Source organism: Embiotoca jacksoni, unplaced genomic scaffold (genome assembly GCF_022577435.1).
Source record: "Embiotoca jacksoni isolate LCO1_2020_lvr unplaced genomic scaffold, fEmbJac1.0.p SCAF_2, whole genome shotgun sequence".
NCBI lineage: Eukaryota > Metazoa > Chordata > Actinopteri > Embiotocidae > Embiotoca > Embiotoca jacksoni.
In genome coordinates, this window is record NW_027185340.1 from 13796948 (window position 1) to 13821576 (window position 24629).

Below are 24629 nucleotides of genomic sequence, written 5' to 3' on the forward strand. Positions count from 1 at the left end.
TTCCGTTGTTTGGTTGTGTGAATGAAGCTCTGGAGATCTAATGACTTCTGATTGGTGTGTGGCGATATTCAACAAAGAATAAAAGAAGTTGCATAGTTTGCCGTAAGAGTGGTGGTTGACTCCAGCCGTCGTCATAATATTGTTTTTCTTATATATCGACCTGAGGATAATATAAGCAAGATATAACCATCTAGTTACAATAGGTAAGCAACGAAAACAACGAAATGAGCAACGAAACAATGACAAGTGTGTTTTCCTTGTCGGGATTCAATGAAACAACAACAACGTACAGACTCACTCTTTTCTTCCTCACGTTGTTGTGTTACAGTGTGATTTTGCTTGTGAATGTTGCTCTTATTGTTACTATCGTGTTGGAAGAAAAGCTTCACGAACCCATGTACATCTTCCTGTGTAATCTGTGCACAAACAGTCTTTATGGGACTGCAGCCTTTTACCCAAAGTTTATTTTTGATCTGTTTTCTAACACACATGTTATATCTTACACTGGCTGCCTGTTACAGGTCTTTGTCATATACTCCTATGCAGCAACTGATTTTTCTATTCTTGTACTGATGGCCTACGACCGGTACGTGGCTATATGCCGACCACTGGAGTATCACTCTGTAATGACCAAACACAGGGTTATTTTGTTGGTGTGTATCTCCAGACTCGTACCTTTGATGTGTCAGGCTCTTGTGATGATAATGACCTCTAAACTGGAATTATGTGGCTTCCTCATTGAAAAACTTTATTGTGAAAACTGGGCAATCCTTAAGCTTTCATGCGATTCAATAACAATGAATAACATTATTGGATTTATAGTTATATTTTTCTATCTTGGACATTATGTGTTTATTGTGTGTTCCTATGTTGAGTTGGTAAAATCAGCTCTGAAGTCAAGAGAGGGCAGGAGGAAGTTCATGCAGACATGTGTGCCACATTTATTATGTTTGCTGAATGTTTTGGTTGCTCTGCTTTTTGACCTCATGTACGCTAGATACGGATCTAAATCTGTGTCACAGGATGTAAAAAACTTCATGGCTGTACAGTTTCTGATGTTTCCACCGATTCTCAACCCTATTATATACGGCCTCAAACTGTCTCAGGTTCGCAATAGTTTTGTACGTTTGTGTACGTACACAAAGCAGGTCAACGGGTAAGGCTGATATATATTATCATATGTATGATATATATTGTGTCTTTCTGTTTTCACTTCAGTCATTCTATCTAAAAAAAAAAAAAAAAAAGGACATGGTTGATCAGCCCTTTCCTATTCCTGCATCCAGAATTTGGTTGATGGATAAAAAAAGACACTGGTATCTGATATGAATATGAATGTGTATTTTCATGGTTCTTTAAACATTCTGTTTTGATATGATTTGTGAATTGTCCATCAGAGAAACCAAACACATTAATGCCGATAGGTACTTGAAGTGATTCATATTCCACATGTCGTAATTGTAAGAATTGAGGGAGCTAAAATATTGTTACGTTTTTCATATGCAATTTCTATTCACTGTGTTTCAGACAGGTGTTGAATAAATGTCCTGGCCATTTTGGAGCCTGTATTTTTTTTTATTGCTAATGATTTGTATTATTGAAAGGGGTTTGTAATATTTGTTCAACCCTTGGGTCAGTATAATTAATAATGAAACAATTTATGTTTTTGCCTTATTTCTCCAATGACATGCAAAAACAATGCAAACAGTTATACATTTAAAGAGAAGTAGATCAAACTAAGATTCCTGATACTGCTGATTTTGTTGCGTGAACTTTTACACTGTTGGTGACAACATGAATAACTAAACAAATTAATTTTTAATATTTGTTGTGAAATCACAAAAGTAACAAAAATGTGAAGCATTAAGGAGTGAAATCAGTTTAAAATTTTAATATTTAGTTCAACATTTTTTAAAGCCTGATTTCTATTGTCCCAGACAACAAATGAAACACAAAGAGATTTACCTGACAGTTGGTGGGTTTAATCAGCATTGTGTGAAAACCTTGAATGTAACTGACGTTCATTTACACATGGAAATCCTAAACTATAGCTTTGAGTAAAAATTGTACGTCAAGCAGCACACACTATAATGTCAATAATAGATGATGTCATCCATTAAGAGGGTACTTACAATTTTGTGTTGTACTTGTATTAGAAATATTAACATAAAAACCTAGTGCTCACAATACCGAAAATGCAGCTGGATGGCCGAAGCCTGTAGTGTGTGATCACATGTGCAGTATAATCATAGCAGAAACCCAATGTAGGTTCTTATTATATTATGTGAGTATTTTTCTGGTGCGCTCTTCTTCTCTCTTTCTCCCTGAGGGGAAACAAAAACTACGTACTGCTTTTTCTTTCACTTATCAGACCTCAGACATTTGATCACTGATGGCCATTATTAAAGGGAAACACACACACGCACACACACACGCACACACGTGCACACACACACACACACACACACACACACACACACACACACACACACACACACACACACACACACACACACACACACACACACACACACACACACACACACAAGTGAGCTGCAGCAGCACAGTGAGGAAGCAGTCATGCACATGCCATGAAGGCATTGTGATCCTGGCTTAACCGTTTTGTAAGAGATTTAGGTACACTATGCCAGCAGCAGCGAAGGTATTCTAGATCTGTGAGTAGCGGGCGACTGCTACTTCTTTCTGTTCCCCAATAAATTATCACAAAGTGCTCAAGTTTCAGGATGAAACTTAAAGTAGCTCTTATGGGCTTTATACTGGAGAATTGCTACAAAATGAGTAACACATCCAGTAAATTTGTGTTTTCTCTGTCTGGCTTCAACGCAACAGCCATCTACAGAGTCACACTTTCCTTTCTCACTTTACTGTGTTATTGTCTTAATGTGGTGGTTAATGTGTCTCTCGTTTTAACCATAATATTGGATCCAAACGTTCATGAACCCGTGTACATCCTTTTGTGTAGTCTGTGTTATCAATGGGCTTTATGGGACAGCAGGATTTTATCAAAAATTTCTCTCTGATCTTTTGTCTGATATTCATGTGATATCGGATGCAGGATGCCTTTTGCAAATGTATGTACAGTGGTGTGAAAAAGTGTTTGCCCCCTTCCTGATTTCCAATTGAGAGCTCGGCTGTCAGTGAAATTCCTCCGAAAAAATGGAGGTGAGAAGATGTGAAATTGAAGGAGAGGCAGTTCTCCTGGGGGACTTACCTCAGGTTGGTAATTTGTGATCTTTTAGCTTTGTTATGTAGAATTACAGCACACAGTGAATTAATTTTGAAATTAATGAAAGATATTGTTTCGATTTGTACGTGATGCCTCAGAGGGACAAATGGACGGCATGTACCAATCACAATGATGAAATACCGGTTACGTAATTACAAATCTCCAGACTAACTTGTGTTGGCTGTAACCTCCCTGATGTGCCTCATTGGAAACTGTCAGGCCTCGGGGAACAGGGCTGACTAAAGACAGCTCATTATGATCCAATGGTCAAAGCTGCCCTTAGGGGAAGGCCTGCAAAACAAAAAGCTTTGACACCTAATTAGAGAATCTAAATAATACAGCACAATGTCATATTGTTACAGTCTGCTATTTTTTTATTTAATTTTTACTTTACCTGTTGACACCAAAATGTTGCCAGAGGGCTCAACTTTTAAAAATGGGAACCTCAGCGGGGATACTGCAGTTGTTGTTTTCAAAGAGTTACATGCAGTAATTATGGTCGAAGTGGTCAACAGGTCATTAACTTCATTCTCCTCTGAGAGCAATTAATGAAGCAACACTGCTCTGGAAGGTCTGTCTCAGCATTAATCCACACAAACAAGCTGTTTAGCCAGTGTACCGTCAGTCTAATTTAGCCATCTCAAACCAGAAATAAAAAGATTAAACCACATTAATGTTTTATTTTCCCATAATACAGTTAAATAAATTCAGTTATTCAATTTGTGTTTGCCTAATTGGTCTTAAGATGTGACCACCATAAATTCATATCCGTTATAATGAATTTGAATGGACAAACGCTGTTTTTGAGGAAAAAAAGGAGACTCATCAGGAACTTGTGCAACCTGATCAAATCCACTGTCCCATTTAAATATAAACTGTTTGGCTTTGTTGAAAGTCACGTCGAGTATGTTTAGTATTTGGAACATTCTTGGCATATTAATACACAGCTGAGAAATCGGTTATGTATCAGGAGATTGAAATATCTACTGGATAGACATTTTGTTACATTTTGTTTTTAATGAAACCTGCTATTTATCAGAAGTTATTGTAACTGGTAGGAATCTCAACAGACCATTGACCAGTAGCAAATAGCAGCTATATGCTTTATCATACACAACTATTGGAAAAGAGACAACAGCAAAAAAACGAGATACTTTCATGGATAAACATTTGGGTCTTCAAAAAACATGCAAAATATACTTATAGGTTAGCAAAATCCCACACCACAGTCCTGCCTATGGTTTCTATCAGGTCTACAAAGTGCAATAAAAAGTAAAAATTTTGTATTTAAAAAGGCAAAAACAGCTAAAAAAGATCTTCGAAACATTTTACATACCATTCATCTTGCACACACTCATCTATAACTGCACAATATCCATAAGTAGCTCATGTAACTCTAAGAGTTGTAACTGTGACTGTAAGAAAATTTCCAATCCAATGGAAGCTATAAGAAAAGCTTGCAGGTAAACAATATGATCTGTCATCTTTTTTGACTATCCTTGACCGACACTTACTGCATACAAAAACTAGAATTACCGACTTACAGCTGTCTGTCTTTGCCAACCAGTCAAGTCGCAGTCAACATCCATGTCTACCCAGATTCACATATGGAGCGAAGACTTTGAAGGACTTTGGCCAATAACTCTAGCTCTGATCGATCACAAATTTGTAGCCATGACAGTGTCTGACCAAATGTGAAATATCATCTAATTTCCCCTTCTGTTCCTGAGTTATGGCCTTGTAATCATAGGACAAACATAAGTCACACTGTCATTTGACCTATAACCACCAAAACCTAATCGGTTCATCCTTGAGTCCAGGTCGTAGCCTCCGGGTCTGAAAAGTGAAGCCAAGTGTCATAAAGTGCAACACCACTGAGGCCCACTAGGGGCTGGTCCAAAATATCTCTTTCTCCATAGACTTCCATTCAACTTCTCTAATGTAATACAAAGTCAATGCATTTTTTTCTACCAGCCACTTTATATCATTTGCTAAATTCACTTCTTCTGGTTAGTGTTCTGGTGGTCCCTCTAAAAATAATTCCATAATTAATTAGATATTAGGCTTCAAAGAGCGGTATGATTGGGAGCAGGTCTGGTTTGATTGACAGGCCTCGGGGGCAATCAGGTTGCCAATACAGGTTGAAGGGCATAATGTCCTTGGCTTTTCAGCCAAATCCACCTTCAGCTACTCCAGAGTTTGTCCAAATAAGACCATATCTGGCTTAAAAAAAGAAAAAGAAAGTGATAGCCAAAATGCCAGACTGGTGGATTTAAAAACGACAGTTAACAAACCAATGGGTGACGTCATGGTAGTTTGCCACCTGGTCCAAGTGAACGTTTGTGCCAAATTTGAAGAAATAACCACAAAGTGTTTTGAAGGATTAGGCACAAGTAAAGACATTCATACAAACAACACCAAAAAATATTTTTTCCAGCCATTATGGTGTAATAGTTATACTACTGATTAGAGCAGTGGCACCCTGGTTCCACGGTTTATGAACGGAACTGATTGCAGAACCAGAATTTAGAAAAGCAGTATTCGCACTAATCACAACGTACCACTGAGCTGAACTGGAATGACATTAGTCTTTGGTCAAAAGAAAAAGAAGTGGACAATTTAACTAGTTCACATAGTTGATGGCAATACCTCAACATTTATTCCAGAAGATTATGTCAATTCATTTCAGACTGTGTTCCAACTTTCATGAAATTAAATCTAATAATTGTTGAGATAATTCTCTATGGTCAGAGGTGGTGGACCATCTGACCAACCTAGAGGCTGAATCCTGTCCCATGAGCCGTATTGTTGGCGTGGTCAAAAACTGATGCGTTCTCGAAAACTGAAAGATGCAGTGCAGGAAAATTCCCAAACTCTCTAGAGGTTAAATATTGTTGTGATGATTACCAAGCAGGATAAGTCTAAATACTTCACACACCTTCCAGAACCCACAGTTGTGTTTTTTTTGTATATGTATATATACACATATATATACTGTATACACACACACACACACACACACACACACACACACACACACACACACACACACACACACACATATATATCATTCACAGCCTGATTTAATTCACAACTCATTCCTAAAAACATGGAGAAAATCTTTATCCAAAGTTGAGATTTAATTTGTGGAAATTTATGCAAATGTAGCCATGTTTAACTAGATAATGTATTATTTGCATATTAAAAGGTCCCATACTGTATAAGTCCAGACCTCCATTTTTTTCTGTTTCAATGATTGGTTTCGATGAGGTTTACATGTTTTAAATACTGTAAAAGTATTTGCACTCAGCCAGCATTCAGCAGCTGTACCGTTTGGACCTCCGTTAAGTTTGTGATGTCATATGTCCCCCCTCAGCATGGCCCTCTGTCCAATATAGAGCTAACATTCTGTTGCAGTGCTAACAAAGGCCAAAGAAACCCTGTCAATCAGTAAAGAGGGTATCTGATCTTAACATCATAGCTATGGTGCGGGGCTTTTACATGCAAACAAACATCCGCTTTTTGTAAGTGAAGGACTAAACAAATATATTTTAATTTCAATTAAACTTTCCAAACTCCTACAATAAGTATAAACAGTAAGCATAAAAGGAAGCAAAATTTCACAGTGAGTGGTCATACAAATGCTACAGCTTACTACCACAGTCTTCTGCCCACTACGATTGGAAGTGCTGCACAGTGCGGAAAACTCTTAAAGTTATTTCAGCGGCTGTTTCCTCGTCTGTCCGACAATCATCTTTGTTTCAGTCGGAGGTTTCTTTGTTGTAGCTACATTTCCAGATTTTAGAAAAGCGCTACTCAAAATGTGGGACATTGTCTCAATATGTAGGACACAGGACAAAGGATAAAAAAGCTGTGCAGTCCCAAATAAAGTGGGTCACCCTCACAGAAATAGAAGTAGAATAATTGAATCATGCAGCTCTTCTAGACTTTTTACATATTAGCATACCAAATGACAAATGAATCCTTCTTATGATGAAAAGAGTCATTTCTCTGGAGGTGATAATGCCTTTTATTTCATCCCGAAATGACGGCCAGCTTCCTCTAAGCTTTCAAAGTGTCTCCAAAATAAAAGTCTTTTGGACAGAGGCAGATCATTACTATTTAATTTGTTACGATCAGTATTCACGGTATATGTTGTGGCATTCTACCTCTCTCACCTTTTTTTTTTTTTTTACATGGATCCCAGAAATACTAAACTATTATTTTCGCATGTCTAAGGGAAGGATTTATCATGGTAATAATATATGATCAAAAATAAAATGATTGTTGTGTCATAATTCCCCGGAGCAGGAAAAAACATTATGGCATCTAGATTCAGACAACATTAAAAACTCGTAACTCCTCCCATCGCCATCACTTGTGAAGTGATCTGACGAAGAATCTAATTCAAGAGCAAAATGTAGAACAGACCTGAAGGTGACTGAAACCCAGTTTTGGTAAGTATCATCACTACTCTAGATATGACTGAGATAATAGTACATTATCTTTCTGCGTTTATCACACAAATGTTTACATGTTTCTTTTCACAGATGCTGTAAAACCAAACTACTGAAGACAGGAACCAGAGTTTGTGAAACGACAACAACAAAAATTTTATTCTATGTTTATTCGCGTGGAATGGAAAATAGTACTTTTCACTTTAACCTCACCATGTTTGTAAATATTGGAAACTACCGCTTTCCAGCCTTCTTTTTTTGCCTCCTGCTCTACAGCTTTATCATCTTTGCCAATCTTCTCATGATACTTGTAATATCCCGACAACAATCATTACATGAGCCCATGTATATGTTTATTGCTCTGTTGTCTTTCAACTCTCTATACGGCTCCTCTGGTTTCTTCCCCAGATTCCTCAGAGATCTCCTGTCTGACACTCATTTGATCTCACGTCCTGCTTGTTTCACTCAGATCTTCATCATTTACACGTATGGTTGCTGTGAAATGACCATGCTCGCCATGATGGCATATGATAGATACATTGCTGTTTGTCATCCTTTGCACTATCACAATAAGATGACCTCTAAAACTGTTTTTAAGTTGGCGATAGTGGCTTGGATCTTTCCAGCCTTTGTTCTCATGTCGTGCATCGCTATGTCCGCAAAACTTCCTTTGTGTGGTAATGAAATACAAAAAGTCTTCTGCGCCAACTGGAATGTGGTTAAATTATCATGTGTTGGAACCGCTGTTAATGATGCTGTCGGTATGCTTTTGACGACGACTGCAGTTTTTCTTCCCCTCTCTTTTGTCCTCTACACTTATTTACGAATTTTAATTGTTTGCTCAAGAAGCTCAGCAGAGTTCAAGGGGAAGGTACTTCAAAGCTGTCTGCCACACTTGGTTTCATTTGTGATTTACTCCATTGCGGGGTTTTGTGATATTGCTCTGAGTCGGTATAATCTCGAAGAGATAAATCCATTTGTGGCTGTAATTCTGTCGCTGGAGTTTGTTGTCATTCCTCCCATTCTGAATCCTCTCGTGTACGGCCTAAAGTTACCAGAAATTAGAAGACACGTTTTTAGGCTGCTGTCAAAAGATGATTATTTCGGACAATAACGCAGCACGTTGTATGTCTATGACTTTACAAGCACAGACTGTGATGACAAAAAAGTACAGAACATGTGAACAGTGAAAAAGTACAAACGGTTTAATCCCAATTTCTTCTTGCAATTTGAGTACGTACATTTTACTCCTTGGACCTAACACAAACTTTATGCCCTTTTTTATTTTATGTCAGTTAATTTAGTGAAATATTAGTTTTTATACTCGGTCACAGACAAATATATTTATGAACAACATATATATGCTAGAGTACAATTCTGAAAATATGTCAGTTATACAGAAGAATATCTGCACAAAATATGGTAGTTCTACCTGTTAATTAAAGTATTTTAATTTCTTCTTTTTGTTAAAGTCTGAGGAGGACATCCTCCTCCAGATGTACGACCAGGAAGTAAACTGATTTAGTTATGTCCTTTCACACAAGTCGCATGACACCAATAAAGTTCAATCAAGATTTTTTTTTTTTCCTTTTGAAGTTTTATTTCCTGTCCAAAGCCAACAACAAAACTTTTTGAGCTTCTAGAAACACACAGTCACAAATGTGATCAATGGGATTAAACAGGTTAAGTGTCCTCAAGAATCACAATAAATGTGAAGGGGAATCAGATCAGACCAACATAGGCGATGGTCCTCAAACAATCTATCTGTCACAATGTTACAGCCACATGCTTAATACTCTTAATACAATTAAACTGAAACCTTCAATGCAGGTTATTATATGTTGTGGACATAAATGACTTACTTCACTGCAAACTGGGTTAAACTAAACTCTTTTACTTTCTTGTCACATAAAAATGTTACAAATCATTATGAAGTCACACAATTTTTTGGTTACAGTTGGGCAATGAAAAATATGCTGAAAAGATATTTGCAAACATGAAAAATAAGGTCGTAAATAAAGAAAATAGAGCAAAAAATACTAATTCCCTTAGTCCCAAAAAACAAATTACTTTTCAGTACCACGAGTGTTTTAAAACAGATTTCATGATTCCAGGGCTCAATCCATGAATACTGAACACATATTGTCATTTGTATTTTAAAAAGTATGGCATAATAATGTTGCTTAGTTTTAAAACAATAAAATATATTGTTTTTGTTTGTGAACCACTGTCCTTTAAAGGCAGTAATGTCTGTTTTGTCTACGTATAACAGTACAATCCGCTCTGAGAACAGACTTCCAATGTCCAACATCCTACTGAGGAGATTTTCAAAGATCTATTAACGGACCAGACAGGTGCATCTGCTTGCCTAGCATCTCTTGCCCTATCAGACTTTGTTATTCAGTACCCCAATCCTCACAGCCCCCTCAGGTTCCCCATGAGTTTTTGAAGACATCTGAAGATTTTACTGGTTGTTTTTCAAAGCTTTGAATTGTCTGGCAATCTCCTAACTCCTTATGAGCCTGATTGTTGCTTGACATCTTCTAGCAGGGTCCTGCTCATAATTTCTAACGTAGTCCGGGCCCCTCAACTGTGGAAATATCAGTGTCCTCTTTTAAACCTCTTCTCAAAACACACTTTTGCTGTATGGCTTTTTGTTAACTGACGGTATTCATTGTAATCTTTTTATTATCTTGTCTATATCTGGAATTCGTTCATTTTTATTCATTATTTCATTGTATTTATTTTAAAGCACTTTGTAAGCTTTTTTAGAAAGGTGCCATATAAATAAAGTTTATTAATATTATCAATATTTGTTGTCGTGATGTTCTTGGCGGTTACATTGAAATATAAATTACATAAATGAATAACTAAGTCAGTGAGAGCAGTCACGTCACTGATTGGATGTGTTAGGGCCGCTGTCTAACGATGTCACCGAGTGTTACTGCCACACGAGGATATAAACTCATGGTAACACAACCTGCGAGGGAGGGAAAGACAGGACAGGACACTCCTTTCTCCTCCCAGAAAAGTAGGTCTTGCAAATGTAATTACGTTTCTGTGTAGTATTGGAATGACATCCAAAAAAAACTACCATTTTATGATGGATAATGTGTCGGTGATCACTATGTTGACTCTGTCAGGGTTAAGTGGGACAGCAAACAGAGTGAGTCTCTTTGCTCTCACTTTGCTTTGTTACTTTGTGATTTGGCTGGTAAATGTCACCATTATTGTGGCAATCATTGTGGATAAAAGCCTTCATAAACCCATGTACATCTTCCTCTGTAATCTGTGCATGAACGGACTCTATGGGACGGCAGGCTTTTACCCTAAATTCCTCAGTGACCTTTTGTCTACCGCTCATGTCATCTCTTACGCCGGATGTCTCCTGCAGGGTTTTGTGATACACTCATCAGCTGCTGCTGACCTCTCTCTTCTTGTGCTGATGGCCTACGACAGATACGTGGCTATATGTCGACCTCTAGTGTACCACTCTGTGATGACTAGACAAAGAATGTGTGTGCTTGTGTGTTTTGCTTGGCTTGTCCCCTTGTATTTGGTGTTCCTGGGCACAATAACCACATTAACAACAAGGTTATGTGGCTCGCACATCCCGAAGATCTACTGTGTTAACTGGTTAGTTACTAATCTGGCTTGTTCTACTTCCATAGCAAGAATTATCATTCCAGCTTTTAACTACACTTTTTACTTTTGCCATGCTGTTTTTGTTGTGTGGACTTATGCATATTTGGTCAGAACCTGCATCACATCCAAAGAGAACAGAAGTAAATTCATGCAGACATGTGTACCGCATATATTCGCTTTGATAGTTGTTGTTTCATCTTTGCTTTTTGATTTGTTGTACATGCGATTTGGTTCAAAGCAGTTATCACAAAGTGTTCAGAATTTCATGGCGATGGAGTTTCTCCTCATTCCTCCGATTTTCAATCCGCTCGTTTATGGCTTCAAAATGACTAAAATAAGACAGAGCATTTTAAGTTTTGTACGTGGTAAAAGTTGTGTTTCTAAATTAAAGTCATGAGTTGGTATGTACAGAGAAAAATTCTAAGAACATATATCTGACTTTGGAAAAATATCAAATACATAAAACAATATTGCTAGAAATCTGACATTCACTTATTGCAGGCTGTACAGTGGTGTCGAAACTGCACTTCAAGAAAGTGATCTGGAAGAAGCACTCTGGCACAGAAAACTCTCAAATTACATTTAACAATTATGTTCCTCAGTCTGTAGCTTTTAATGAATCTGTACATCATCGTAAAATGTATGGCTTGCTTCCTATAGCTGCACCTTCAAAAATCAAATGCATGAGTAGACGTGAGAAGATCTTCATCTCTGTGAGTTACCCCTCAAGGAAAACAGCAGCACACAAGCAGAACATGAAGAGAAGAACAGTTATCTGTAGACTAACACACCACAGTGCTTGGGTCCTTCCAGCCTGTATCCTTTTATTTACCCTTAATATGATTGTCCGACTTCTTTTATGTGGTAACAATATAGGAAATATTTACTGTGCCAGCTGGAATATTGTAAAACTATCATGCGTTTTCACTTCAGTAAATGGTATCGCTGCTATGTTGGGAGCCATAGTTATAGCCTTCTTCCCCTTTAGTTTTATCTCGTACACTTATCTACGAATTGTGGTTGCTTGTTCGAAAAACTCTTCAGAGGTAAGAGGAAAAGTGTTCCAGAGTTGTCTTCCACATGTCATCTCATTTGCAATTTATTCCATCACTTCATTCAGTGATACTGCCCTGAGCCGACAAAATCTTGAAGAGGTAAATCCATTTGTGGCTGTAATACTGTCAATAGAGTTTGTGATCATTCTACCAATTCTGAATCCTCTTGTTTATGGCCTTAAATTACCGGAGATTAAAAAGCATATTTACAGGATTTTACACTTAAAACCCAAAAGTAAAATTAATTCCTGTGGAACTTTTCCAGACTCTACAAATGTTCTGTGAATGTTTTTTATTGTGACTAAACCATTTATGGGGGATAAAACTATCCACAAATCACACAAACGATGTCTGAGATAAGATAAGATAAGATAAGATAAGATAAGATAAGATAAGATAAGATAAGATAAGATAAGATAAGATAAGATAAGGTAAGGTAAGATAAGATAAGATAAGATAAGATAAGATAAGATAAGATAAGATAAGATAAGGTAAGGTAAGATAAGATAAGGTAAGGTAAGATAAGATAAGATAAGATAAGATAAGATAAGATAAGATAAGACTTTATTCATCCCACAGTGGGGAAATATAGTACAAGTAAAGTTCTCACAGTACAATCAGAATTGATCATTTTTAATTTTACCACAATAACAGAAGAATAGACTTTAGTGACATGCCAAATATATGGTGACTATGCAACAGTTGCATATGACATGTTTTCGGTTTTTCAGAATTTTAATCATGTAAAAAAGCAGCTTGATTGACAATAATGAAGAAAACTATCAAACGTTGAACTATTTGTAAGTTGTATCAGTTTACTTCCTTTTTCTCTGTCCTTTGAGGTCCTGACCTGTGCTTTAATGTTTTTAACTAATACATACTGCAATACATGGGTACAAAGGATGTTCTTGGAGTATTATATCAACATTAAAAATTCTTCATTTTGATGTGTAAAAACTGAATTTTTTTGAATACTTAAATTTAGCTTTGACTTACACAATAAAAAATTTTGATATTTCAAACTACAATTTCATTGAGTTAGAATGTTACTGTGAATATCTTCAAGGCAAGACACTGCAGGCAAAACCATTGTTTAATCATGCACTGGTCAAATTTTGAGAGTTTGGTGTATTTTTGCTTCCATAGCATCTCTTTTTTAGACTAATGTACAGAATATGTTTAAATAAACATTAAGGTGTTTCTTTTCTTCACTTTGACTAGTTGTGTCAAATTCACAAAAATGTATTGTATTACAAACTATAAAATATATATTCTATACTATGGTTGCTATGTTTCTGATAAGATATGATGTCTGTAAACAGTGGTTTTCATGAAAATGTATGACATTATACAATATATATCTTTTAAGGCCATTTTCTTAAAATAGTTTTTTTTTTCCTCATCTCCACTTCAGTAACATTTGCATAAAACCCACCTTTAAAGTTTTATTCACTTCTATATTTTGAAGGTTTTGTGCAAAGTTTTTTTGTATATTTATATATACACACACATATATACTGTATACACACACACACACACACACACACACACACACACACACATATATATCATTCACAGCCTGATTTAATTCACAACTCATTTCTAAAAACATGGAGAAAATCTTTATCCAAATTTGAGATTTAATTTGTGGAAATTTATGCAAATGTAGCCATGTTTAACTAGATAATGTATTATTTGCATATTAAAAGGTCCCATACTGTATAAGTCCAGACCTCCATTTTTTTCCGTTTCAATGATTGGTTTCGATGAGGTTTACATGTTTTAAATACTGTAAAAGTATTTGCACTCAGCCAGCATTCAGCAACTGTACCGTTTGGACCTCCGTTAAATTTGTGATGTCATATGTCCCCCCTCAGCATGGCCCTCTGTCCAATATAGAGCTAACATTCTGTTGCAGTGCTAACAAAGGCCAAAGAAACCCTGTCAATCAGTAAAGAGGGTATCTGATCTTAACGTCACAGCTATGGTGTGGGGCTTTTACAAGTGTCTCCAAAATAAAAGTCTTTTGGACAGAGGCAGATCATTACTATTTAATTTGTTACGATCAGTATTCACGGTATATGTTGTGGCATTCTAGCTCTCTCACCTTTTTTTTTTTTTTTACATGGATCCCAGAAATACTAAACTATTATTTTCGCATGTCTAAGGGAAGGATTTATCATGGTAATAATATATGATCAAAAATAAAATGATTGTTGTGTCATAATTCCCCGGAGCAGGAAAAAACATTATGGCATCTAGATTCAGACAACATTAAAAACTCGTAACTCCTCCCATCGCCATCACTTGTGAAGTGATCTGACGAAGAATCTAATTCAAGAGCAAAATGTAGAACAGACCTGAAGGTGACTGAAACCCAGTTTTGGTAAGTATCATCACTACTCTAGATATGACTGAGATAATAGTACATTATCTTTCTGCGTTTATCACACAAATGTTTACATGTTTCTTTTCACAGATGCTGTAAAACCAAACTACTGAAGACAGGAACCAGAGTTTGTGAAACGACAACAACAAAAATTGTATTCTATGTTTATTCGCGTGGAATGGAAAATAGTACTTTTCACTTTAACCTCACCATGTTTGTAAATATTGGAAACTACCGCTTTCCAGCCTTCTTTTTTTGCCTCCTGCTCTACAGCTTTATCATCTTTGCCAATCTTCTCATGATACTTGTAATATCCCGACAACAATCATTACATGAGCCCATGTATATGTTTATTGCTCTGTTGTCTTTCAACTCTCTATACGGCTCCTCTGGTTTCTTCCCCAGATTCCTCAGAGATCTCCTGTCTGACACTCATTTGATCTCACGTCCTGCTTGTTTCACTCAGATCTTCATCATTTACACGTATGGTTGCTGTGAAATGACCATGCTCGCCATGATGGCATATGATAGATACATTGCTGTTTGTCATCCTTTGCACTATCACAATAAGATGACCTCTAAAACTGTTTTTAAGTTGGCGATAGTGGCTTGGATCTTTCCAGCCTTTAATCTCATATCGTGCATAGCTATGTCCGCAAAACTTCCTTTGTGTGGTAATGAAATACAAAAAGTCTTCTGCGCCAACTGGAATGTGGTTAAATTATCATGTGTTGGAACCGCTGTTAATGATGCTGTCGGTATGCTTTTGACGACGACTACAGTTTTTCTTCCCCTCTCTTTTGTCCTCTACACTTATTTACGAATTTTAATTGTTTGCTCAAGAAGCTCAGCAGAGTTCAAGGGGAAGGTACTTCAAAGCTGTCTGCCACACTTGGTTTCATTTGTGATTTACTCCATTGCGGGGTTTTGTGATATTGCTCTGAGTCGGTATAGTCTCGAAGAGATAAACCCATTTGTGGCTGTAATTCTGTCGCTGGAGTTTGTTGTCATTCCTCCCATTCTGAATCCTCTCGTGTACGGCCTAAAGTTACCAGAAATTAGAAGACACGTTTTTAGGCTGCTGTCAAAAGATGATTATTTCGGACAATAACGCAGCACGTTGTATGTCTATGACTTTACAAACACAGACTGTGATGACAAAAAAGTACAGAACATGTGAACAGTGAAAAAGTACAAACGGTTTAATCCCAATTTCTTCTTGCAATTTGAGTATGTACATTTTACTCCTTGGACCTAACACAAACTTTATGCCCTTTTTTATTTTATGTCAGTTAATTTAGTGAAATATTAGTTTTTATACTCGGTTACAGACAAATATATTTATGAACAACATATATATGCTAGAGTACAATTCTGAAAATATGTCAGTTATAAAGAAGAATATCTGCACAAAATATGGTAGTTCTACCTGTTAATTAAAGTATTTTAATTTCTTCTTTTTGTTAAAGTCTGAGGAGGACATCCTCCTCCAGATGTATGACCAGGAAGTAAACTGATTTAGTTATGTCCTTTCACACAAGTCGCATGACACCAATAAAGTTCAATCAAGATTTTTTTTTTTTTCCTTTTGAAGTTTTATTTCCTGTCCAAAGCCAACAACAAAACTTTTTGAGCTTCTAGAAACACACAGTCACAAATGTGATCAATGGGATTAAACAGGTTAAGTGTCCTCAAGAATCACAATAAATGTGAAGGGGAATCAGATCAGACCAACATAGGCGATGGTCCTCAAACAATCTATCTGTCACAATGTTACAGCCACATGCTTAATACTCTTAATACAATTAAACTGAAACCTTCAATGCAGGTTATTATATGTTGTGGACATAAATGACTTACTTCACTGCAAACTGGGTCACATAAAAATGTTACAAATCATTATGAAGTCACACAATTTTTTGGTTACAGTTGGGCAATGAAAAATATGCTGAAAAGATATTTGCAAACATGAAAAATAAGGTCGTAAATAAAGAAAATAGAGCAAAAAATACTAATTCCCTTAGTCCCAAAAAACAAATTACTTTTCAGTACCACGAGTGTTTTAAAACAGATTTCATGATTCCAGGGCTCAATCCATGAATACTGAACACATATTGTCATTTGTATTTTAAAAAGTATGGCATAATAATGTTGCTTAGTTTTAAAACAATAAAATATATTGTTTTTGTTTGTGAACCACTGTCCTTTAAAGGCAGTAATGTCTGTTTTGTCTACGTATAACAGTACAATCCGCTCTGAGAACAGACTTCCAATGTCCAACATCCTACTGAGGAGATTTTCAAAGATCTATTAACGGACCAGACAGGTGCATCTGCTTGCCTAGCATCTCTTGCCCTATCAGACTTTGTTATTCAGTACCCCAATCCTCACAGCCCCCTCAGGTTCCCCATGAGTTTTTGAAGACATCTGAAGATTTTACTGGTTGTTTTTCAAAGCTTTGAATTGTCTGGCAATGTCCTAACTCCTTATGAGCCTGATTGTTGCTTGACATCTTCTAGCAGGGTCCTGCTCATAATTTCTAACGTAGTCCGGGCCCCTCAACTGTGGAAATATCAGTGTCCTCTTTTAAACCTCTTCTCAAAACACACTTTTGCTGTATGGCTTTTTGTTAACTGACGGTATTCATTGTAATCTTTTTATTATCTTGTCTATATCTGGAATTCGTTCATTTTTATTCATTATTTCATTGTATTTATTTTAAAGCACTTTGTAAGCTTTTTTAGAAAGGTGCCATATAAATAAAGTTTATTAATATTATCAATATTTGTTGTCGTGATGTTCTTGGCGGTTACATTGAAATATAAATTATATAAATGAATAACTAAGTCAGTGAGAGCAGTCACGTCACTGATTGGATGTGTTAGGGCCGCTGTCTAATGATGTCACCGAGTGTTACTGCCACACGAGGATATAAACTCATGGTAACACAACCTGCGAGGGAGGGAAAGACAGGACAGGACACTCCTTTCTCCTCCCAGAAAAGTAGGTCTTGCAAATGTAATTACGTTTCTGTGTAGTATTGGAATGACATCCAAAAAAAACTACCATTTTATGATGGATAATGTGTCGGTGATCACTATGTTGACTCTGTCAGGGTTAAGTGGGACAGCAAACAGAGTGAGTCTCTTTGCTCTCACTTTGCTGTGTTACTTTGTGATTTGGCTGGTAAATGTCACCATTATTGTGGTAATCATTGTGGATAAAAGCCTTCATAAACCCATGTACATCTTCCTCTGTAATCTGTGCATGAACGGACTCTATGGGACGGCAGGTTTTTACCCTAAATTCCTCAGTGACCTTCTGTCTACCGCTCATGTCATCTCTTACGCCGGATGTCTCCTGCAGGGTTTTGTGATACACTCATCAGCTGCTGCTGACCTCTCTCTTCTTGTGCTGATGGCCTACGACAGATACGTGGCTATATGTCGACCTCTAGTGTACCACTCTGTGATGACTAGACAAAGAATGTGTGTGCTTGTGTGTTTTGCTTGGCTTGTCCCCTTGTATTTGGTGTTCCTGGGCACAATAACCACATTAACAACAAGGTTATGTGGCTCGCACATCCCGAAGATCTACTGTGTTAACTGGTTAGTTACTAATCTGGCTTGTTCTACTTCCATAGCAAGAATTATCATTCCAGCTTTTAACTACACTTTTTACTTTTGTCATGCTGTTTTTGTTGTGTGGACTTATGCATATTTGGTCAGAACCTGCATCACATCCAAAGAGAACAGAAGTAAATTCATGCAGACATGTGTACCGCATATATTCGCTTTGATAGTTGTTGTTTCATCTTTGCTTTTTGATTTGTTGTACATGCGATTTGGTTCAAAGCAGTTATCACAAAGTGTTCAGAATTTCATGGCGATGGAGTTTCTCCTCATTCCTCCGATTTTCAATCCGCTCGCTTATGGCTTCAAAATGACTAAAATAAGACAGAGCATTTTAAGTTTTGTACGTGGTAAAAGTTGTGTTTCTAAATTAAAGTCATGAGTTGGTATGTACAGAGAAAAATTCTAAGAACATATATCTGACTTTGGAAAAATATCAAATACATAAAACAATATTGCTAGAAATCTGACATTCACTTATTGCAGGCTGTACAGTGGTGTCGAAACTGCACTTCAAGAAAGTGATCTGGAAGAAGCACTCTGGCACAGAAAACTCTCAAATTACATTTAACAATTATGTTCCTCAGTCTGTAGCTTTTAATGAATCTGTACATCATCGTAAAATGTATGGCTTGCTTCCTATAGCTGCACCTTCAAAAATCAAATGCATGAGTAGACGTGAGAAGATCTTCATCTCTGTGAGTTACCCCTCAAGGAAAACAGCAGCACACAAGCAGAACATGAAGAGAAGAACAGTTATCTGTAGACTAACACACCACAGTGCTTGGGTCCTTCCAGCCTGTATCCTTTTATTTACCCTTAATATGATTGTCCGACTTCTTTTATGTGGTAACAATATAGGAAATATTTACTGTGCCAGCTGGAATATTGTAAAACTATCATGCGTTTTCACTTCAGTAAATGGTATCGCTGCTATGTTGGGAGCCATAGTTATAGCCTTCTTCCCCTTTAGTTTTATCTCGTACACTTATCTACGAATTGTGGTTGCTTGTTCGAAAAACTCTTCAGAGGTAAGAGGAAAAGTGTTCCAGAGTTGTCTTCCACATGTCATCTCATTTGCAATTTATTCCATCACTTCATTCAGTGATACTGCCCTGAGCCGACAAAATCTTGAAGAGGTAAATCCATTTGTGGCTGTAATACTGTCAATAGAGTTTGTGATCATTCTACCAATTCTGAATCCTCTTGTTTATGGCCTTAAATTACCGGAGATTAAAAAGCATATTTACAGGATTTTACACTTAAAACCCAAAAGTAAAATTAATTCCTGTGGAACTTTTCCAGACTCTACAAATGTTCTGTGAATGTTTTTTATTGTGACTAAACCATTTATGGGGGATAAAACTATCCACAAATCACACAAACGATGTCTGAGATAAGATAAGATAAGATAAGATAAGATAAGATAAGATAAGATAAGATAAGACAAGATAAGATAAGATAAGATAAGATAAGATAAGATAAGATAAGATAAGATAAGGTAAGGTAAGATAAGATAAGATAAGATAAGATAAGATAAGATAAGATAAGATAAGATAAGACTTTATTCATCCCACAGTGGGGAAATATAGTACAAGTAAAGTTCTCACAGTACAATCAGAATTGATCATTTTTAATTTTACCACAATAACAGAAGAATAGACTTTAGTGACATGCCAAATATATGGTGACTATGCAACAGTTGCATATGACATGTTTTCGGTTTTTCAGAATTTTAATCATGTAAAAAAGCAGCTTGATTGACAATAATGAAGAAAACTATCAAACGTTGAACTATTTGTAAGTTGTATCAGTTTACTTCCTTTTTCTCTGTCCTTTGAGGTCCTGACCTGTGCTTTAATGTTTTTAACTAATACATACTGCAATACATGGGTACAAAGGATGTTCTTGGAGTATTATATCAACATTAAAAATTCTTCATTTTGATGTGTAAAAACTGAATTTTTTTGAATACTTAAATTTAGCTTTGACTTACACAATAAAAAATTTTGATATTTCAAACTACAATTTCATTGAGTTAGAATGTTACTGTGAATATCTTCAAGGCAAGACACTGCAGGCAAAACCATTGTTTAATCATGCACTGGTCAAATTTTGAGAGTTTGGTGTATTTTTGCTTCCATAGCATCTCTTTTTTAGACTAATGTACAGAATATGTTTAAATAAACATTAAGGTGTTTCTTTTCTTCACTTTGACTAGTTGTGTCAAATTCACAAAAATGTATTGTATTACAAACTATAAAATATATATTCTATACTATGGTTGCTATGTTTCTGATAAGACATGATGTCTGTAAACAGTGGTTTTCATGAAAATGTATGACATTATACAATATATATCTTTTAAGGCCATTTTCTTAAAATAGTTTTTTTTTTCCTCATCTCCACTTCAGTAACATTTGCATAAAACCCACCTTTAAAGTTTTATTCACTTCTATATTTTGAAGGTTTTGTGCAAAGTTTTTTTGTATATTTATATATACACACACATATATACTGTATACACACACACACACACACACACACACACACACACACACACACACACACACACACACACACACACACACATATATATCATTCACAGCCTGATTTAATTCACAACTCATTTCTAAAAACATGGAGAAAATCTTTATCCAAATTTGAGATTTAATTTGTGGAAATTTATGCAAATGTAGCCATGTTTAACTAGATAATGTATTATTTGCATATTAAAAGGTCCCATACTGTATAAGTCCAGACCTCCATTTTTTTCCGTTTCAATGATTGGTTTCGATGAGGTTTACATGTTTTAAATACTGTAAAAGTATTTGCACTCAGCCAGCATTCAGCAACTGTACCGTTTGGACCTCCGTTAAATTTGTGATGTCATATGTCCCCCCTCAGCATGGCCCTCTGTCCAATATAGAGCTAACATTCTGTTGCAGTGCTAACAAAGGCCAAAGAAACCCTGTCAATCAGTAAAGAGGGTATCTGATCTTAACGTCACAGCTATGGTGTGGGGCTTTTACAAGTGTCTCCAAAATAAAAGTCTTTTGGACAGAGGCAGATCATTACTATTTAATTTGTTACGATCAGTATTCACGGTATATGTTGTGGCATTCTAGCTCTCTCACCTTTTTTTTTTTTTTTACATGGATCCCAGAAATACTAAACTATTATTTTCGCATGTCTAAGGGAAGGATTTATCATGGTAATAATATATGATCAAAAATAAAATGATTGTTGTGTCATAATTCCCCGGAGCAGGAAAAAACATTATGGCATCTAGATTCAGACAACATTAAAAACTCGTAACTCCTCCCATCGCCATCACTTGTGAAGTGATCTGACGAAGAATCTAATTCAAGAGCAAAATGTAGAACAGACCTGAAGGTGACTGAAACCCAGTTTTGGTAAGTATCATCACTACTCTAGATATGACTGAGATAATAGTACATTATCTTTCTGCGTTTATCACACAAATGTTTACATGTTTCTTTTCACAGATGCTGTAAAACCAAACTACTGAAGACAGGAACCAGAGTTTGTGAAACGACAACAACAAAAATTGTATTCTATGTTTATTCGCGTGGAATGGAAAATAGTACTTTTCACTTTAACCTCACCATGTTTGTAAATATTGGAAACTACCGCTTTCCAGCCTTCTTTTTTTGCCTCCTGCTCTACAGCTTTATCATCTTTGCCAATCTTCTCATGATACTTGTAATATCCCGACAACAATCATTACATGAGCCCATGTATATGTTTATTGCTCTGTTGTCTTTCAACTCTCTATACGGCTCCTCTGGTTTCTTCCCCAGATTCCTCAGAGATCTCCTGTCTGACACTCATTTGATCTCACGTCCTGCTTGTTTCACTCAGATCTTCATCATTTACACGTATGGTTGCTGTGAAATGACCATGCTCGCCATGATGGCATATGATAGATACATTGCTGTTTGTCATCCTTTGCACTATCACAATAAGATGACCTCTAAAACTGTTTTTAAGTTGGCGATAGTGGCTTGGATCTTTCCAGCCTTTAATCTCATATCGTGCATAGCTATGTCCGCAAAACTTCCTTTGTGTGGTAATGAAATACAAAAAGTCTTCTGCGCCAACTGGAATGTGGTTAAATTATCATGTGTTGGAACCGCTGTTAATGATGCTGTCGGTATGCTTTTGACGACGACTACAGTTTTTCTTCCCCTCTCTTTTGTCCTCTACACTTATTTACGAATTTTAATTGTTTGCTCAAGAAGCTCAGCAGAGTTCAAGGGGAAGGTACTTCAAAGCTGTCTGCCACACTTGATTTCATTTGTGATTTACTCCATTGCGGGGTTTTGTGATATTGCTCTGAGTCGGTATAGTCTCGAAGAGATAAATCCATTTGTGGCTGTAATTCTGTCGCTGGAGTTTGTTGTCATTCCTCCCATTCTGAATCCTCTCGTGTACGGCCTAAAGTTACCAGAAATTAGAAGACACGTTTTTAGGCTGCTGTCAAAAGATGATTATTTCGGACAATAACGCAGCACGTTGTATGTCTATGACTTTACAAACACAGACTGTGATGACAAAAAAGTACAGAACATGTGAACAGTGAAAAAGTACAAACGGTTTAATCCCAATTTCTTCTTGCAATTTGAGTACGTGCATTTTACTCCTTGGACCTAACACAAACTTTATGCCCTTTTTTATTTTATGTCAGTTAATTTAGTGAAATATTAGTTTTTATACTCGGTCACAGACAAATATATTTATGAACAACATATATATGCTAGAGTACAATTCTGAAAATATGTCAGTTATACAGAAGAATATCTGCACAAAATATGGTAGTTCTACCTGTTAATTAAAGTATTTTAATTTCTTCTTTTTGTTAAAGTCTGAGGAGGACATCCTCCTCCAGATGTACGACCAGGAAGTAAACTGATTTAGTTATGTCCTTTCACACAAGTCGCATGACACCAATAAAGTTCAATCAAGATTTTTTTTTTTTCCTTTTGAAGTTTTATTTCCTGTCCAAAGCCAACAACAAAACTTTTTGAGCTTCTAGAAACACACAGTCACAAATGTGATCAATGGGATTAAACAGGTTAAGTGTCCTCTAGAATCACAATAAATGTGAAGGGGAATCAGATCAGACCAACATAGGCGATGGTCCTCAAACAATCTATCTGTCACAATGTTACAGCCACATGCTTAATACTCTTAATACAATTAAACTGAAACCTTCAATGCAGATTATTATATGTTGTGGACATAAATCACTTACTTCACTGCAAACTGGGTTAAACTAAACTCTTTTACTTTCTTGTCACATAAAAATGTTACAAATCATTATGAAGTCACACAATTTTTTGGTTACTGTTGGGCAATGAAAAATATGCTGAAAAGATATTTGCAAACATGAAAAATAAGGTCGTAAATAAAGAAAATAGAGCAAAAAATACTAATTCCCTTAGTCCCAAAAAACAAATTACTTTTCAGTACCACGAGTGTTTTAAAACAGATTTCATGATTCCAGGGCTCAATCCATGAATACTGAACACATATTGTCATTTGTATTTTAAAAAGTATGGCATAATAATGTTGCTTAGTTTTAAAACAATAAAATATATTGTTTTTGTTTGTGAACCACTGTCCTTTAAAGGCAGTAATGTCTGTTTTGTCGACGTATAACAGTACAATCCGCTCTGAGAACAGACTTCCAATGTCCAACATCCTACTGAGGAGATTTTCAAAGATCTATTAACGGACCAGACAGGTGCATCTGCTTGCCTAGCATCTCTTGCCCTATCAGACTTTGTTATTCAGTACCCCAATCCTCACAGCCCCCTCAGGTTCCCCATGAGTTTTTGAAGACATCTGAAGATTTTACTGGTTGTTTTTCAAAGCTTTGAATTGTCTGGCAATCTCCTAACTCCTTATGAGCCTGATTGTTGCTTGACATCTTCTGACAGGGTCCTGCTTATCATTTCTAACGTAGTCCGGGCCCCTCAACTGTGGAAATATCAGTGTCCTCTTTTAAACCTCTTCTCAAAACACACTTTTGCTGTATGGCTTTTTGTTAACTGACGGTATTCATTGTAATCTTTTAATTATCTTGTCTATATCTGGAATTCGTTCATTTTTATTCATTATTTCATTGTATTTATTTTAAAGCACTTTGTAAGCTTTTTTAGAAAGGTGCCATATAAA

General features: G+C 36.2%; 5 protein-coding genes and 1 pseudogene across 5 annotated transcripts; all 6 read left to right on the forward strand.

Annotated features, from left to right (window-relative positions):
• Window positions 1-224: 224 nt before the first annotated feature.
• LOC138201640 (olfactory receptor 10J5-like) lies at window positions 225-1160 on the forward strand. The gene has a single exon (XM_069155259.1). It carries the CDS (start codon window positions 225-227, stop codon window positions 1158-1160), a length of 936 nt encoding a protein of 311 aa, XP_069011360.1.
• Window positions 1161-2795: 1635 nt separating this feature from the next.
• LOC138201641 (olfactory receptor 6N1-like) lies at window positions 2796-10153 on the forward strand (annotated as a pseudogene).
• A 624-nt stretch (window positions 10154-10777) lies between these two features.
• Window positions 10778-11746, forward strand: LOC138201642 (olfactory receptor 14A16-like). Its single transcript, XM_069155260.1, has one exon. The coding sequence runs from the start codon at window positions 10778-10780 to the stop codon at window positions 11744-11746; it is 969 nt and encodes a 322-aa protein (XP_069011361.1).
• A 3225-nt stretch (window positions 11747-14971) lies between these two features.
• On the forward strand, window positions 14972-15904 carry LOC138201643 (olfactory receptor 6N1-like). Its single transcript, XM_069155261.1, has one exon. It carries the CDS (start codon window positions 14972-14974, stop codon window positions 15902-15904), a length of 933 nt encoding a protein of 310 aa, XP_069011362.1.
• A 1934-nt stretch (window positions 15905-17838) lies between these two features.
• On the forward strand, window positions 17839-18807 carry LOC138201644 (olfactory receptor 14A16-like). Its single transcript, XM_069155262.1, has one exon. The coding sequence runs from the start codon at window positions 17839-17841 to the stop codon at window positions 18805-18807; it is 969 nt and encodes a 322-aa protein (XP_069011363.1).
• A 3215-nt stretch (window positions 18808-22022) lies between these two features.
• On the forward strand, window positions 22023-22955 carry LOC138201645 (olfactory receptor 6N1-like). The gene has a single exon (XM_069155263.1). It carries the CDS (start codon window positions 22023-22025, stop codon window positions 22953-22955), a length of 933 nt encoding a protein of 310 aa, XP_069011364.1.
• The last annotated feature ends 1674 nt before the right edge of the window (window positions 22956-24629 follow it).

Coding starts and splice junctions, on each gene's coding strand:
- LOC138201640 (XM_069155259.1), top strand. CDS start 225: ATGAGCAACGAAACAATGACAAGTGTGTTTTCCTTGTCGGGATTCAAT.
- LOC138201642 (XM_069155260.1), top strand. CDS start 10,778: ATGACATCCAAAAAAAACTACCATTTTATGATGGATAATGTGTCGGTG.
- LOC138201643 (XM_069155261.1), top strand. CDS start 14,972: ATGGAAAATAGTACTTTTCACTTTAACCTCACCATGTTTGTAAATATT.
- LOC138201644 (XM_069155262.1), top strand. CDS start 17,839: ATGACATCCAAAAAAAACTACCATTTTATGATGGATAATGTGTCGGTG.
- LOC138201645 (XM_069155263.1), top strand. CDS start 22,023: ATGGAAAATAGTACTTTTCACTTTAACCTCACCATGTTTGTAAATATT.